General features: G+C 38.1%; 1 protein-coding gene and 1 long non-coding RNA gene across 2 annotated transcripts; one reads left to right on the top strand and one right to left on the bottom strand.

Annotated features, from left to right (window-relative positions):
- The first annotated feature begins 460 nt into the window (after window positions 1-460).
- On the top strand, window positions 461-1,393 carry LOC143740653 (olfactory receptor 51I1-like). The gene has a single exon (XM_077232662.1). It carries the CDS (start codon window positions 461-463, stop codon window positions 1,391-1,393), a length of 933 nt encoding a protein of 310 aa, XP_077088777.1.
- A 1,988-nt stretch (window positions 1,394-3,381) lies between these two features.
- Window positions 3,382-12,771, bottom strand: LOC143740704 (uncharacterized). The gene is made up of 5 exons (XR_013204880.1): window positions 12,653-12,771; window positions 12,364-12,461; window positions 12,198-12,286; window positions 12,009-12,104; window positions 3,382-3,443 (listed from the first exon to the last, which is right to left on the bottom strand). It is a non-coding gene; the product is annotated as an uncharacterized LOC143740704 (long non-coding RNA).
- Window positions 12,772-16,634: the final 3,863 nt, after the last annotated feature.

Genomic DNA, 16,634 nt, shown 5'->3' with positions numbered 1-16,634 from the left:
ACGACCAAACTGTAATCTGTATAAACACATAATATTTTTACCATTGACTTGTATTAGTCGCTTAGTATTAATTCAAACATCGATAAGAGATTAGGGTATTTACATAATCACAATGAAAAGACCATGTGATCTGAATACACTGGGCAATGTTCACGTACTGTAGCCTACATATAAATAGAAAAGGAGAGGAGGAGAGTCAATTCTTTAAATTTGTGTCATGGCTTATCATTCACCTATTATCCAGCTGACCTGAAAAACATTTGTGATATTTGTTTTGAAATGAATTATGAATATTTTTTCTGTCTCTGATATTTACAGTAGCCCTAGGAGAGCATGTCCAACTGCTTAGCTTGTTTCCTTTAGCCTATGCAACACAACTACTTGGCAAGAATGTAATGAACCTTTTTGTTTTTACTACAGTGTGCTGAACAATTTAAAGAAGATGAAAAACTCATCGAATATGTCTTCAGTCATACTGGAGGTCCTTTACAGAATGGATGATTTTAAATACCTTTACTTCATGGTCTTTTTTATGTTGTACATGTTTGTACTCTTTGCTAACACCACTGTGATTTTTATCATAATTACTGACAAAGCGCTTCACAAACCTATGTACGTCTTTCTATGTAACTTGGCTGTAAATGGCATCTATGGTGGCACGGCTTTGCTTCCGGCCTTGATGGGTACTTTAATGTCTTCTTCTCATGAGGTATCTTTGGCATGTTGTCAGGCTCAAACCTATTTCCTGCACACATATGCTATCATAGAATTCACCATTCTTTCAGTGATGAGCTATGATCGTTATGTGGCCATATGCTATCCGCTACAGTATCACAGTATAATGACAATCACAAGGGTGTATAAACTAATTGCTTTCTCATGGGGTTATCCTTTAGTGGCATTCGCTCTGTTTTTTATTCTGACTCTGCGCTTGACAATCTGTAGAAACATAATTAGGCGAGTGTATTGTTCCAACTATTCTCTTGTCAAACTGTCCTGTGATGATACAAATGTTGTGAATGCTATTGGGTTGTTTTCTGTTGTTGTATATACTTTTCCTCAGCTTGCAATGACCCTGTACTCATATGGACATATTCTGAAAATATGCTTTACTGCCACTAAAACGTCTAAAATAAAAGCACTGAAGACCTGCATGCCACACTTATTTGCAATATTGAACTATAGTGTGGGCTGTTTTATTGAAATTGTACAAAGTCGCTTTGACACAAGTTATCTTCCCTTTGAAACACAAACAGTTATGTCACTTTATTTCTTGATATTTCCTCCTATTCTGAATCCAGCCATTTATGGGCTGAGTGTTCAGGCTCTAAGAGACAATATTTTTAGACTTTTTAGCTCTAGGAATAAGTTATTGCCTTTGGCTGTGAAATAGAATCTTTGTTATTTTCTAGATGAGAAATGTGCATGTTTTAAATATTTCATCATGCCAATAAACAGCTGACATTCCAAACATTTGTGAGCATTATCTGGATCATGTTTAAGTCACATGCAGGACGATGTGTTGCACTCTGAAATGCAGTAGTCAGTTAAGTGTATGTGACAAAAAAGTGTAATGAACACAATGATTGTCACCATTCAAGCAAACAAGCAATACTTAAATGTTCTGTTACTCTTTTTTAAAAATGGAACAACACACATTATTGGTCTTATCTCGTGCACAAATTTCCAAATAATTTTTTTTAACCATAGCCAACTGAAGTATATTTGATTTCTAATTTCTAAGGTCTCTAAATTATCAACATTATCAAAATCGGTTGTGCACAATACATGCCTTCTGTTGCCTGATTTATAGTTTATACTTTTTAAGTATACAAGGCTTTAATTCTAAAAATGTGCACCTTCAGGTCGTGGTACAGTTTGGGCCTTTGAATAAAACGTGTTTTTTCAAGCTTAATATTCTCGTAAATATGAGCCATAAAATCCTAAAATATCAAATTTATTTTATTTATTTGTTGTATGTTTTTTTCTAAAGATTCAATAAACTGTTCTAAAAAAATCTGACTAGTATTTCATGTGTCAGGCTTTACAGGGTTAAAATAACAACTGTTGATTACTGACTGATGAACTGTGTTTCATTGCATTATACTGTTGCTTATTACTTTTTACAGCTTAGTTTTATAGCATTTCTTGATAGACTAAAAGCTGATGGAATCAGAAAATCCATGTTAAATGTGGAAAGATCTGGTTTGTTTATTTATTTGTTTAAAGTCCCCCTGCATTTAAATCACATAACATGCAGATAAGCAACAAAGACAGACAATAGAAATAGAACAAGATGCAAATGACCGTCCTTTTCAATGCTCTACCATAGTACCTCAATTAAATTAATTATGAATTAAATGCTTTTACAGCACCTGCTGCCCTTAGATTCTACATGCAAAATAATTTGTTTTATTAAAACAGCAGATGGCAGCAAATTAACAAAAATCACAATTGAACAAGAATTTTTTTTAAATGCTTCCTCTACATGCCCTCTTGACCCACACTTAATACTATCAAGATAATAATAATAATAATAATAATAGAAACCTGTCAAGTTTGAAATGTTTTGTGACATTACATTTGTTTGTGGGGGGTGGGGGGTTGTATTGTTCCATTCATCCTGCTGAAACCAGTGGCGGATTAAGACACTTTGGTATCAACAAAATATTATCATATTAATAAATTTAGAAGGTTACATCAACAAATGTCTTTTTAATCAGAGAGAAACAAAAAAATTAGATTAGTAGAAAAAAATCGTACAAAATCAGGTTACTGCTTTTTTACAGTGTACTCTGATGAATTATAACTTGTGAACCCAAAATTAAACATTTTAGAACTAGTCAAGTCACCTTTATTTATATAGCGCTTTTTACAAAGCCGATTGTTTCAAAGCAGCTTTACAGAAATAACAGGACAATAATGTTGTAATAATATTGTTAAATATAAAATTAAATGTTCCCAACTAAGCAAGCCAAAAGCCAATGTCGACAAAGGCGAAGAAATGTGGAAAAGGTGGCAAGGAACGAAAACTCCATCAGGTGACAGAATGGAGAAAAAAACCTTGGGAGAAACCAAGCTCAGTCAGGGGGCCAGTTCTCCTCTTGCCACCAAACGAACAGTGTATGATTATGATTCAGGCAGCATTACAGGTCAGAAATTAGATTGGATCGGAACACTATACAATGCAGTTCATCTGGTTGAAGATCAGAGTCATCACACACGTATGGGGACGAGTTTGTTAAGGATCAGTGCCGATGGCTGTCGTGTCGATGAGGCCTTACAGGGGAGAGTCTAGTTGATACAAGCTCTGCTGTGGTCGTGTCTAGGCGCAGGTCCACCATCTGATCTAGATACGGCACGGAATCAGCTGATTACATCATGCGTTGTGGTCGTGTCTAGGCGCAGGTCCACCATCTGATCTAGATACGGCCCGGTTCTGGCTGACCTAATTTATGCAGCCTAATAATCATTTAACTGATTTGAATAAAATAATGTATAGTGTTTTATGTTTAGCCAGGTTGATGTGAGATGTGTTAATCTAGATTTAAACTGACAGAGTGTGTCTGCTTCCCGGACAATGTTAGGGAGACTATTCCAAAGTTTAGGTGCTAAATAGGAAAAGGATTTTCCGCCAGCAGTCGATTTTGAAATTCTAGGTATTATCAACTGTCTGGAATTTTGAGATTGCAACAAACGTGAAGGACTATAATGCGTTAAGAGCTCGCTCAAGTACTGGGGAGCTAAACCATTTAGTGCTTTGTAAGTAATCAGCAATATTTTAAAATTTCTAAGATGTTCTAAGACAGCATATGACGTGATTTAGATATATTTTTAAGATGGAAAAATTTGGTTTTACAGATACTAGACACGTGACTTTCAAATTAAAGATTGGTATCAAAGAGCACACCCAGGTTCCTAACTGACAGCGAAGACCTGGCAGAGTGTTAGACAGTATTCTAGGTTATTAAGTGAGGAACGTAACTAGTGAACCCAACTGTTACAGGTAGGCTATAATATAATAACCATCTGTTTTAGATCAAAATAAAATATAAATTTGAACAAAGCATGCTGCAAAATATCATTTAAAAAAAAAACGTACGAACAATTTTTGAAAAATGAATGAAAATATGCAAGGGTCTAAGCCAATCTCAACCAACAAACATCCCACTAAAATCAGGCTATTTCACGAGTTCACACTTACACAAATAAGTCAGATAGTATGCATATTTGGCATGCTGTCCGAGGAGAGGGCTCCGGGCTCGGTATTTGGCCCAAACCCAGAGTACTCCCCCCGTATTCCTGGCTGTGGAAGGAACAAGCCGAGAGTGAGGTGTCGGGGTGGTGGAGGGATGCTGAAAAACTGTCAAGGTGAGTCGACTGAGTGCCTTTATATATGCTTCCTCTCATGCTGATGGGATAGTCATGATGATTGTTGATGACAAGTTAATTGGATTGATTATTTGAACGTGCTCCTCCCGAACTTTGTTTAGTGAAACATCATAGGCTATATGTTTCTTAGATTTTAGCATTGCAATTGCAATGGAAACTGATTATCGAAATCATGGAAAGTCCAACTGTTAATCAGTTCAGACTATGGCCAACAAAAGGTCTTGTTTGCAATAACATCTAGCTACATAGTTTTGGGAAGTTTTGAACTAAAAGTCAAATTTAAAAATTGTTTGCTCTCTTTCTTGCAAAGCTGCCTTTTTACGATTACGAAATGGGTACCAATTTGGTTGCACTAGCGATGTGAATATAATTGACTGTGAATCGTATGTGAATTTCATCTGAATAAAATGTGAATTGAAATGAATATGTATTGAATGTGAAGTGAATGATAATCTAATCGAATGTGAATTGAATGTGAATCAAGTCGAATGTGAATTAATTTGAACCAAATCAAATGTGAATTGAATGCTAATGGAATGTGAATTGAATCAAATGTGAATCGAATCTGTTTTATACATTTGTAAACATTTTAATTAGACATTAGTTTAATTCAAATGAATAATGGTAGTTTCTTATTGGCCTGTTTAGCTGAGCCAATCAAAGAACGAACAAACAAGCCCTGACAATTGATAAAATAACATATAGACACTTGAAAATCTTATTAGATGATTGCATTTGAAACATTTTACTTTCAATAAAAAAATGCAATAAATTTGTAAAAGGAGTTTTTATGTTTGGCCCGGGTATTTATTGCATTTACACTGTTCTGACCACTAGGAGTCCCCGTTGAGAGGGGTGTTGGATTGTTTCGAAGCCTTGACTCAATACATTTCGATAACTGTTACTATGGCGCTCGCTTTGTGTCATTTCTTTCCTAAACAAGATTAAAGACGTGTTAACGTGCATGTGACATGCCGCCTGCCGCCTGTGGAGAACGTCTGAAAGTCTGCCGGTGTGAACGCAAAACTTAACGTGCCTTGGCTAATCTCAAAATAGCGCACGTATTTTTATGCAGCTACCTGTATGGTGGGCTTGTCTTATTTGAGACACTGTTCAAACAGTGTGGGCTAGAATTTTTAGCTGAGAAAATCACATTAATAGCTATTTAACATAGGCCTAGCCTATATCTTTAACATCCTCGAATAATATTAAGAAAATTCTATTTAGGTTTGGATACATAAAAAAAAAAACTAATCTAAACAGTAGCTTTGAATGTATTTTACAATATGAATTATGCACGAGCATGCATGGGAATAGGAAATAGGCTATAGGCTACAATAATAATAAAAAGCTCTATAGAGTGGATGCATTATTTAACTATATTCAGAATTTCTGTTATAAAAAATCGTTCTATGAACTTCTAGCAAACTCATTTAAACCGAGTTGTAAATGCCAAAATGAAAGGAGGCTAAATAAATATGAAACTACTAAATATAAATATAAAATCGCCAGTAGATGGCGCCAAGGCCCTGTTCTATTGAGATTACTGGTTAATGTTCAACCCATTCATTAATAAAATATATTCAAATAAAAAACAGTTATATTAATAATGTGTAATAATAATACTTCACAATATTACTGTTTTTATTATTTTTTGTTTAAAAAATGCAGCCTTGGACACAACCCTACTCCATTTACACAATGGTTTTCTAATTCTTTTTTTTTTTTTTTTTTTTTTTTTGCTAAAAACTGCTCATTACAAAAAAAAACGTTCAAACAAATATTTACAAATTTGGGTTTTACCTGGTATTTTCCTCAACTTTGTGTCTCAGTTGACAATTAATTTTCATTATATATATTATATATAAATATATCTGTTACCCAGAAGTGAAAATTTATTTAAATTTAAATTTAAAGTGGCTCCGTTATAAATAGAAATATGGGTATAGCCTATGTGCTGTTGTTGGCTCCCATGACATGCTACATTTTAATGTTTTAATGACAGCAAGAGTTTCTTGGCTATACATTTTACATTTCACTAATAAAGGGGAATGTAAAGCATTAAATCAACCAGTTCTCTGAAATAGCTCAGAGGTGCATCTCATGAAGCTTCATTTGGCAAGCATAAATAGACAGAGCACAACTCAGTGTTACACATTCAGATAATGGAAGAACAACAAGGACACAAACAGGGTCAACAACTGGGAAGAAGAAGAGGAGTAAGGGTGTGTGGTGGAAGGGTACGGAAGAGGTCAAGAGTCCACTTTCATTTTACATTATACAGTAAATATTCTTAATAGAGACAATGTAACAAACACACACACATGTATCTCTCTCTCTCTCTCTCTATATATATATATATATATATATATATATATATATATATATATATATATATATATATGTGTGTGTGTGTGTGTGTGTGTGTGTATGTATATGAATCTATATGTATGTCATTGTGATATAAAGAAAAAGAAGACTAAATCGTAGCCTAGTTTAAATCTGAAAATACTGAACGAGTACACTTTTATATTGAAAACATGACTAAGGATTTTGAATATCTTGTTTGTGAACAATGACACAAGTATACTTTTCATTCTGATGGCTGAGAAAAACTGTAAAATGACATTGAAGGCAAACAGTATGTGCAAAGGGATTTAGTAAATGGGTGAACATGATTTCATCAAGTACAATGTTCCTGAATCAACCTTCTTTTTTATCATGAAGCAATATTCCAATTAGATTTGAGGAATAAGTTTACAGTTAATATCAATTTCAGGCTATAACCAGTGCAGTGCCTAAGCTCCAGGTAAATTTTACACAACCTATAGAATGTTTTGAGTGTAGGCCTAGTCAATTTATTCATTATCAAGAGAGTTTTCGCAGGAGTTCCATCAGTCGCTAAATAAAAAGAGCATAGGCCTACTTTGTTTGCTTTCTTTATAATCTATTCACAAAATAGTTATGTTTGTCATGAAGGAAAGAGTGAATCCAAATTGTTCTGTGGGTCAGTCCTTTTTTTCTACCTATAGCCCATTTAGAAAGTAGAAATTGTAAAATAAATGCTCCTTTGCTGCCACCTACTGATTAAAGTGTTCATCTCATCTCATTCCTGCAGGTGAAAGCGATGCATCCGTTTGCACCTCTTACTTTATTTATCTGGGCTGTCAATTGTTTTGCCTGACTTGGGCGAGATTTTTGTATGCTCTCAACATACAGTGACGAAAACGGTGACGAGTCTGCTTACAGACTGGAGGTTGAACAGCTGGCTGCCTGGTGTAGTTATAACAACCTTGAGCTGAACATGCTCAAAACAGTGGAGATGATCGTGGACTTCAGGAGGAACAGCCCAGCACTCCCCCCACTCACCATCATGAACAGCACTGTGGAAGCAGTGGAGTCATTCAGGTTCCTGGGCACTTTCATCTCTCAGGACCTGATGTGGGACAATCACATTGACTCCATTGTGAAAAAAGCCCAGCAGAGACTGTACTTCCTTCGCCTGCTGAGGAAGTTCAACCTGCCACAGGATCTGCTGATTCAGTTCTACTCAGCCGTCATTGAGTCTGTCTTATGCACATCCAACACTGTCTGGTTTGGTTCAGCTACCAAATCAGACATCAGGAGACTACAACGGACAGTCCGGACTGCGGAGATGATTATTGGTGCCCCCCTGCCAAACCTCCAGGACCTGTACTCTTCCAGAGTGAGGAAGAGAGCAGGTAAAATCATCACAGACTCCACTCACCCTGGACACCTCCTGTTTGAACTGTTACCGTCAAGACGGCGACTCAGATCACTGGCCGCAAGAACATCTCGGCACAGGAACAGTTTCTTCCCACAGGCCATTTCCCTCCTGAACAGTTAACACTCCTCCCAAGGCATATGCCTGTAAGTGCAATACTCCCACTGTTTAGTGCAATATCCTACAACTCAGGTGATACTTATATGTAGATTTATTTATTTATAATATTCAAAACACTATAAATATGATCATAATCTGTAAATCTGAAAATGTCTATTCTGATTAAACCCAACTGTGATACTTTTATTCTTATATATTAGTATTTTTATTTTTTATTCTTATAATTTGTAGTATTATGTTTCTTGTTGTATTTGTATTTGTATATGTCCACTGGAAGCCTCAGTACCAAAACAAATTCCTTGTGTGTGCAAGCACACTTGGCAATAAAGCTCTTTCTGATTCTGATTCTGATACAGCACTAGCAAAAAATGTGTAGTATGACTAGGCTACATTTATTAATAGAGTGCTATAGGCTTTATTAAAACTTTAGTGTAAAACTCTATTAAATAGTACATTTATTTAATTACTTGTTCAGAATAAGAATAGAAGTAGCCTAGTACAAGCAATCACAAGTAGGCTAACTAATTTTAGTTTAATATCCAATAAGCTCTAAAATGGTTTCTGAATCATTAATTAAAGGGGCAGTGTGTGACTTTTAGCGACATCTAGCGGTTCGGTTGCGAGTTTACACTAAGAGCTCAGCCCACCGCTCACCCCTCCCTTTCGAAGAAGCTACCGTGGTGCAAACGGGACAAACATCGTCGTCTGAGACGGCAGAGAATAGCCAGAGTAAACCAAGTTTCTGTACCACAGTCCATTATAAACCACATCATGGATAAAGTTTACAAAGCCATTGTCAGGTGAGGATCAAGGGTCTTAATACGTAATATAATAATAGTAATTAGTTGATTGTCTCACGAACGTAACCAGCACATTTCTCCCCACATAGAAAACCCATAATACAGTGAGGGAGAAGAACCACATGAAACTATGCAACTATATATTTTTTCTAACAGGGTAGTAAAAGTTTAGCTGGCTAATATGAGCTGTTACTGTGGCTGAGCTGGTTAAAGCGTTAAGCCTTGTTTATACTGGACGCGTCCGCATGAGCCCAAAGGTGCCTGCGGCAAAAATAACGTGATTGTAACAGCGCGCGCCTCCGCATCCCCTAGACACCATTTACCACACACAATAGGCTTTTTTTCTCTGATTTTGGAAACTCGATCGACTTAAAATGCTTCCAAGATCGACGGGTTGGTGATTCCTGTAACTGTTTTACGGTCAATGACAAGAGTACTAATCAGCTGTCTCACGAACGTAACCAGCACATTTATCCCCACATAGCAAAGCCATAACCAGAGACTATTTGCCATAACACAGCGAGGGAGAAGAATTAAGTTACATGAAACAATCCAACTACATATTTTACACCACTGACAAGGGAAAAGTCATTACTCACGGTGTTTATGGCCAGCTTCTAGCTTTCTGCGGCTTCTCTTTCAAGGTAGTGACGAAACGCGCTCTGTAACGCTGTTTGTTCGCTGTCGGCTACGGTAGAAACATGACGTCACAATATGTCGACCTTCATAGAAGGGGATTCCCGCGCCTATGTAGATATAAATGCCTCATTCTAAGATAATAAAAACATTACGGTGTATTAAGTAAGTTCTTTATACACCACTGAACACATAGTTATGGATGTCATATTGCATTTATGTTAATAGATACTCAAATTTTTTACACATTGCACCTTTAATGCTAGATGCAGTATCTATGAGTGAACTTGAGGCATGCAGACCGCCTGCTGCATAGCATTAACAAATTTTAAACAAGAAAATACATAATGATAAAACCCACTTTTTCTGAATTTTTCTGAACTAGCCCATTTTATTTGTCTCTCAGAATATCGTATAATCAAAATACATGACAATAGACTTTTATTAAAAAGTTACATCTATCAGTGGGATACCAATGTATCGTACATTAACAGACATTCAGCATTAATGCAATAAGTTTATCAAATGTAGTCCTACATAAACTGTGCCAAAATAAGATTATCTATGATGATGTCTATAACAGTAAATGCATGAGAAAATAAGGAAAAATAGATAGCTCCAGACGCACGTAGTCACTTTTGTAAACTTAGATTGTGGTAGACGTTCAGACGGGCAGACGTGCAGACGTTAAAGGGGAACTCGGCAACTCTAGATATTTCTTTGCTGATTTTGACTTTTGTTTTTGCATGTTTTCTCAACGAGCTCCCCCTACAGCTGTAGGGCGTATATTTCACAACAACGTCATAAAAAAACTCACTCTCGGCACCCTCCTCCCCCTTTCTACCGCTGCTCATGTGCGTTTGTTATTATCGGAGCCGGCCAACTTTATCGTGTGGAGCTATGTCTACAGAGTTGGGTAATACGTTATACACATTGAGGTATGTGTTTGTCGAATTGCCATAAAGCAGTTCGTGTTTCTCGCTCGTTCTCGCTTCTCACGTGACTTCCTATTTCAAACTTACCGGGACGTTAGTCCCCATGTTGCAAGGTTGGTTTACCGCCTAGGAACGTAAGGAGGAACATTGAGGGGAGCGGGGAAAGTCACCATTTTCACCGGAACAGGTTATTAAACCGTTCAAATGATTTCTAAACGGTTGAAGTTTAAGTTGAAATAGTTGCCGAATTCCCCTTTAAGATGGGCAGACGTAATCCACACGTTAAATTCTAACGTGACGCCGCCGTGACGTCCGTGAATGGAACATTTCGAGCACATAGTTTCAGTGTACCACGAAGCCCTCTATCTACTCTCCACTTTTATGCCTCCGCTCCTCCATGAGATACGAGACCGGCGGTGTGTCACACAGGTGTCGCTCACCAGCAATCACGCCATCGGCCTTGCACAGTTCTCTCACGGCCCTCTGCCTTATCCTGCTCGCCACAATTACATTTTAAAACATAAACATTTGAAACATAATATTTTACAATAATTACTGTTTTTACTGGATATTTGATAAAAAATGCAGCCTTTGTGAACATGAGAGACTTCTTTCAAAAACTTTTAAAATCTTACCGACCCTCTTTTGACGGTTGTGTATTTTAGGATTTGATTATACCTGAACAACTCTGCCTAGGGTCTCTGGGTAAGTGGGTATTTCTCAAAGACGGACTGGAAAGCCAGTGCAGGGAGGCGGAGAACAGTAGTTGAGGCTGCTGCTCTGGCTGAAACGGTTTCGTAGGGAGCTTCAAATGTAAGACATAACTTAAAACTCAGTGGTCAAAAGTGGTCAAAATACAAACATCTGCATATTAGAATGGATAAAAATGAGGCCAGATGGGTTTTACACTGATGACATCAAGGATGCTGAGAAGACTGTGAACACTGTCTCCAGGCAAAACGTGCTTCACCACAACCTTAGTCCCATCCTGAAAAATATGCTTAGTCATAAATTGGTACATCTCTAACACAAACCAGTTTTCAGTAGGACAGATATAAAAAGGTATATTGAGACCGTTTGGCTCTTACACTCTCATGGATGCACAGGTCAAGATGCCCATACTGCACCACAAAGATGCTGTCATCGATGTCACCTGGGCGGAATAATTCTTCCCCTTGCTGCAGCTGCACAAACACCATATGTCGACACAGTTCCAGGAACACAGGCTTCTCAAAATTACCCCAGAGAAACACTAGGCCTATATTACAAATTATTAGGTGCTGAACAACATTGCCAGATCATTGGACCTTGGATTCTGTGCACTGTTTATTATGGAAAAGAATTGATAGCTCTCTTAAGACGAGATGACAAGGTACCAACCTCACATTTTTCAGAATTTACAGATCTGCTTCAAAGAGTGAAGGAGGAGGTTCTTTCGTTTAAAGGGTTGGTGGCTCCCTTTGGATATGCAGGATTCTGATCAAGAGGTGGATAGGATGTTAAGATGCTCTTGTGGAAATGGTTTGTTTGAAATGTGTGTTCCTTCTTCATCTGTGACTTTTCACATACTTGCGAGCAATTGCCAGGGCTTTTTGTTCTTTTTCTGGTTCGCATTTGAGATACTGGACCTGAGGTGGGTGTGAGGACATGGTCTGGACCTGCATGGCCACAGATAATAACACAAAATCATCACATGACTATCATATTAACCACAGTTTTGTTAAAAGTAACATACTGGAAGTTCTGGTTCCTTCCTCGTTATCTTCCTGCCATAAAACATCACTTTGTCCCTTTTTCTGAAATGATTTTTAGGACCTTCAGTTTGCTCTTCTCCTGGAAAATCAAAAGTAAAACAGGTGGTGAAACACTCTCAAAAAAGTTGCAAAATATGAGGCATTATAAGACCTGTTTATTTCACATTTTATCGAACAATATCTACATGCCATCTGTCTATTTTCTGCTTATTAAATTAGTATAAACCTAGAGGTGAAAACACTATAAATCATAAATGATCACACACTCACCAGCCTTCTTCTGTGTAGAAAAAAGGTATGATAAGTGAAACTGCAACAGCAGCTCCAATCAACACACCAGTCCACAGTATTATGAAATGAGAACAAAAAAATTAATTTACTTTGCAAGAAATTCTGTTTAGATGAGGAAGAAGAACATGAACACGATAGAGACATGTACAGGGAAGAGCAAGAAACCAGTTTAGCTGTCATAATGAATCATTATTTTCCATTCCAAAATATCAAATCTGTTTTCTGTATCATAGGTGACTTTATATGATTCTATGGCACTCATTTGTGTGGCTTCAGCAGCTGTGAATGGATTCATGTGATGTTAATGTATTTTTGAAGGCTCATTGTTATTTATCTTGAATCTCATTTGTCTTTATGCTACTTTATCAACTTTATGTTGTGTCCTCCAATAAAGTGTTGTGTAATAAAGTATGGTGAATATTGTGTATTGAAAGTGGTGTTTGGGACAGAACTTATTTGAAAAATTTGAATTTCTTATTTATTTAGTTTAGTTCATAATTTAAAAACAACTACATATAATTAATTACCATAATTATTTTACTTAGGACATAAACATTTTGTTGTGGTTGATGATATTTGGGACAACAATGCAGCAAAAGTTGCACATACTTGCATGTATGCCAGTTTTCAGTGAAATAAAGAGAAGGTGTGTGACTAACAAGAGGCTGCAGAGGGCTATCTTGCTACAAACACTTAAATCATAATTGAAGATGATCCATGTTGATCATTCTAGTACATATACTACTGCATTTAATATGAAAGCATAGACATTACTGATGTCAGGCAAATAAGCAGCAGTCAGAGGGGGTGAAAAGGATATTTTGGCACTGTTTTGTTGTTTTACTGAATGGTGCATTATCCTTGTGATATAGTTATAGTTCAAAATATAAAATCTGTAGACTGTACTGCCTGTCCACCCCCGTGGCCCAGCAATGGCCCCCAGAAGAGCAAAAAAATGCAAATTTCAAATAGCTGTCTCTCAAAGTCCGGTTAGTGTATCAAAGAGACAATATGCAGGAGAACTGCTAATGCTATGTTTACTAAATAATGTTGGGCACAGTTTTCAGACATATATGGCAAGCTGGCATAAAGGTTATTTTAAAAGTGCTCACATTAAAATATCAAATTTCAACCTATCCCTCATATATATCATAAAGGTTTGCACAATTAACAAATTTAGATATCCAGTTGCCCATTAAAGATATTATTTATTTAGCATTTACTGTTTCATTACTAAACGTTTTAAACTACTGTAATAAACCTCTAGTTCATTTATTTAAAGAGGTTTAGCTAAATTTTATGGAGGACAGAGGGGTACATCATACCACAAGCTTTATGGAAAAATATTACTTTATTGACACTTTCATTTAGAAAAATATCACCATTATATAAACAGCATTTGAAGTTCACAAACATTTACTCAGTACGCTCACTTGGACAAAACGGCGATACACAAGTGAAACTCCCAAAACGTCACTCCACTGCATTCTAGTGGTAATCCTCAGGCCAGCACGGCACAATAGAAATCGTTGTCACACAGCAATCAATTCATCAAATGGAAAGAAATCGGCACGTCCCCAGTCCAGCGCACTAATTATAATGTCCATACAACCTCTGAAACTCAAAGTACACATACACACTCACACATGCACACCACACATGAAATAATTAAAATATCAAATACTTCCTCATTTCCATGAAACAAGACCCCATCCCGGAGTCTAGGGAAAGGAATCAGCCGTGCCGAGTCGTCCACAAAGAAAGCACGCGCTCTTCTCCGCGTTATTCTCGTCCCCGCAGTCACGGCAATTAATCACTGGTTCTGGCTTTAATTAGTCCTCTTTGGGCATCACAGCTCTTGTTAGGAATCACAATGTCTCTTTGGGCATCACAGCTCTTGTTAGGAATCACAATGTCTCTTTGGGCGTCGACGGCTTTTGAAACCGTTCATGGAACATATGGCCAGCGCTCATAACCCCAGTCCCACTATACTATAACTACACAGATGCAATCGATCTAACTAGCTATCTCCGTTGCCGGACAAACCCTAACGGTCTCGAGCAACACAAAGCGTCCCCGTTTCCTTCACGAGCGCGACAAGCCAGACACGTTCCCCTGTTCTCTTCTCTCACTTTTCGTAAATGTCCTCACTCCAAGTGAGATCAATTATCCCTGCCTTCAGGCCATCAACGAAATGTGCTCCAGACAGGTTCAGATGGGCCAAACAGAAAAACAAATCCCCAGCATTCATCACACTATCCCCTCCCCTCGGGAAGACAGGACTCGTCCTCGAGTCACATCAAATTATAATCTTTAGACCAAGCTGGTGGTCTCTGAGACCGAGCTGGCTGAATCCTTTGTGGACATAGCTCAGGAAGGGAACCTCCCACTTCCATCCTCTGGTCCCCACTCTCTTTCTGCATCTCACCCAGACCAGTGTCCACCGGAGCAGGATGTAAATTTCCACTGGAAAGACCACCTTCCACTGAAGACTTTGATAGAGGATTTCTTTCGATGTTAGACCCAGCAGTCTTCTCCCTTGTCTGGACAGCCTCTGGAGCAGCAGGTTGATGATACCCCCATACGAAATCATGTTCTTCTGCACGGCTTTGGACCTCCAGGTGTCGATCAACAATCCGGTCCACAGGGGTACTTTGATTATCCTGCCCCATAGATTCTGAAACAGAACACGTAACATAAGGTTTCAGTCGATTGAAATGCACAACACCCTCAGAACCCCCCTCTGATAGCTGTACTCTATACAGCACATCCGACAGTCTTTCCAAGATTTTGAATTTTTGAATGACTGAAATTTCTGCATATTATCCACCCCCAACATAATATCCACTGGAAGGACCATCTCCTGCCCGAATAACACCTTATACGGTGTAAACCCAGTGCTTGCCTGCACACTGCTACGATAGGCCATCATCACATATGGCAGCAATCTATCCCAGTTCATCTGGTTTTCATCCACAAACAATGAAAGCATTGATAATAAAGTGCAATTAAACCGTTCTATTAGCCCATCAGACTGAGGACGATACGGAGAAGTACGAAACTTATTTATTTGCAGCAATCTACATAACTCCTTAAACAGGCCAGACTCAAAGTTTCTCCCTTGATCAGAATGCAAACTCCAAGGCACTCCATACGGGCACACCCACTCCTCTACCAACACTCTAGCAATGGACTGAGCCTCTTGATTAGGAAGGGGGAATGCTTCGGTCCATTTAGAAAAATAGTCACCAATAATTAGAATATACTTATTCTTATTTAGAGTCTCTGGTAATGGGGCCAGTATATCAACAGCCAAACGTTCATATGGGCGGGATACCACAGACATCTGAAGAGGGGCACAAGGGGCCCTTCCATGAGCCTTTCAAGATACGCAATCATGACACTCCCTACACCATTTTTTAACATCCCCAAACCACCCAGGCCAACACGATCCTTCACCTTAGCTTGTAACTTGTGTATCCCTAAATGCCCCCCAGTGGATGTATTATGCAGCATGGACAACACCCCTGGAACCAGACTTCTTGGTAAAACCACCTGTACTGCAGAAGCAGCATCAGAATTTGCTGGAGGTATCCTCACCAACCGCTGATTTTGGATCTGCAATTGGTCCCACACTGGCAAATATTTAACAAGAGCAGGGTTTAGCTCAGCTTCCCTACAATCATCCCCTGACCTATTTTTCGACTGAATAAGCAGATGAATATTTGGGTCCTCTTGCTGAGCCTTAACCAAATCATCTTCAATATCTTGCATCTCTCGTATGGGACCCCCTATTCCATCAGCCTCACTCACTACTCAAACCTGTACCTTAGACTGAGGGAAATTTCCACCCTCCTCCCTATTACCTCCACTCCCAGCCCCGGGAAGCCTTGAGAGAGCATCAGCATTGGTATGCTGCTTCCCTGGTCTATGAATGATCTTATATTGGAAGTTGGCCAGT

This window comes from Siphateles boraxobius, unplaced genomic scaffold, assembly GCF_051911475.1.
Source record: "Siphateles boraxobius isolate OS27281-9 unplaced genomic scaffold, OSU_SipBor_1 18, whole genome shotgun sequence".
NCBI lineage: Eukaryota > Metazoa > Chordata > Actinopteri > Cypriniformes > Leuciscidae > Siphateles > Siphateles boraxobius.
This window is presented reverse-complemented; position numbering and strand designations above follow the sequence as displayed.

Coding starts and splice junctions, on each gene's coding strand:
- LOC143740653 (XM_077232662.1), top strand. CDS start 461: ATGTCTTCAGTCATACTGGAGGTCCTTTACAGAATGGATGATTTTAAA.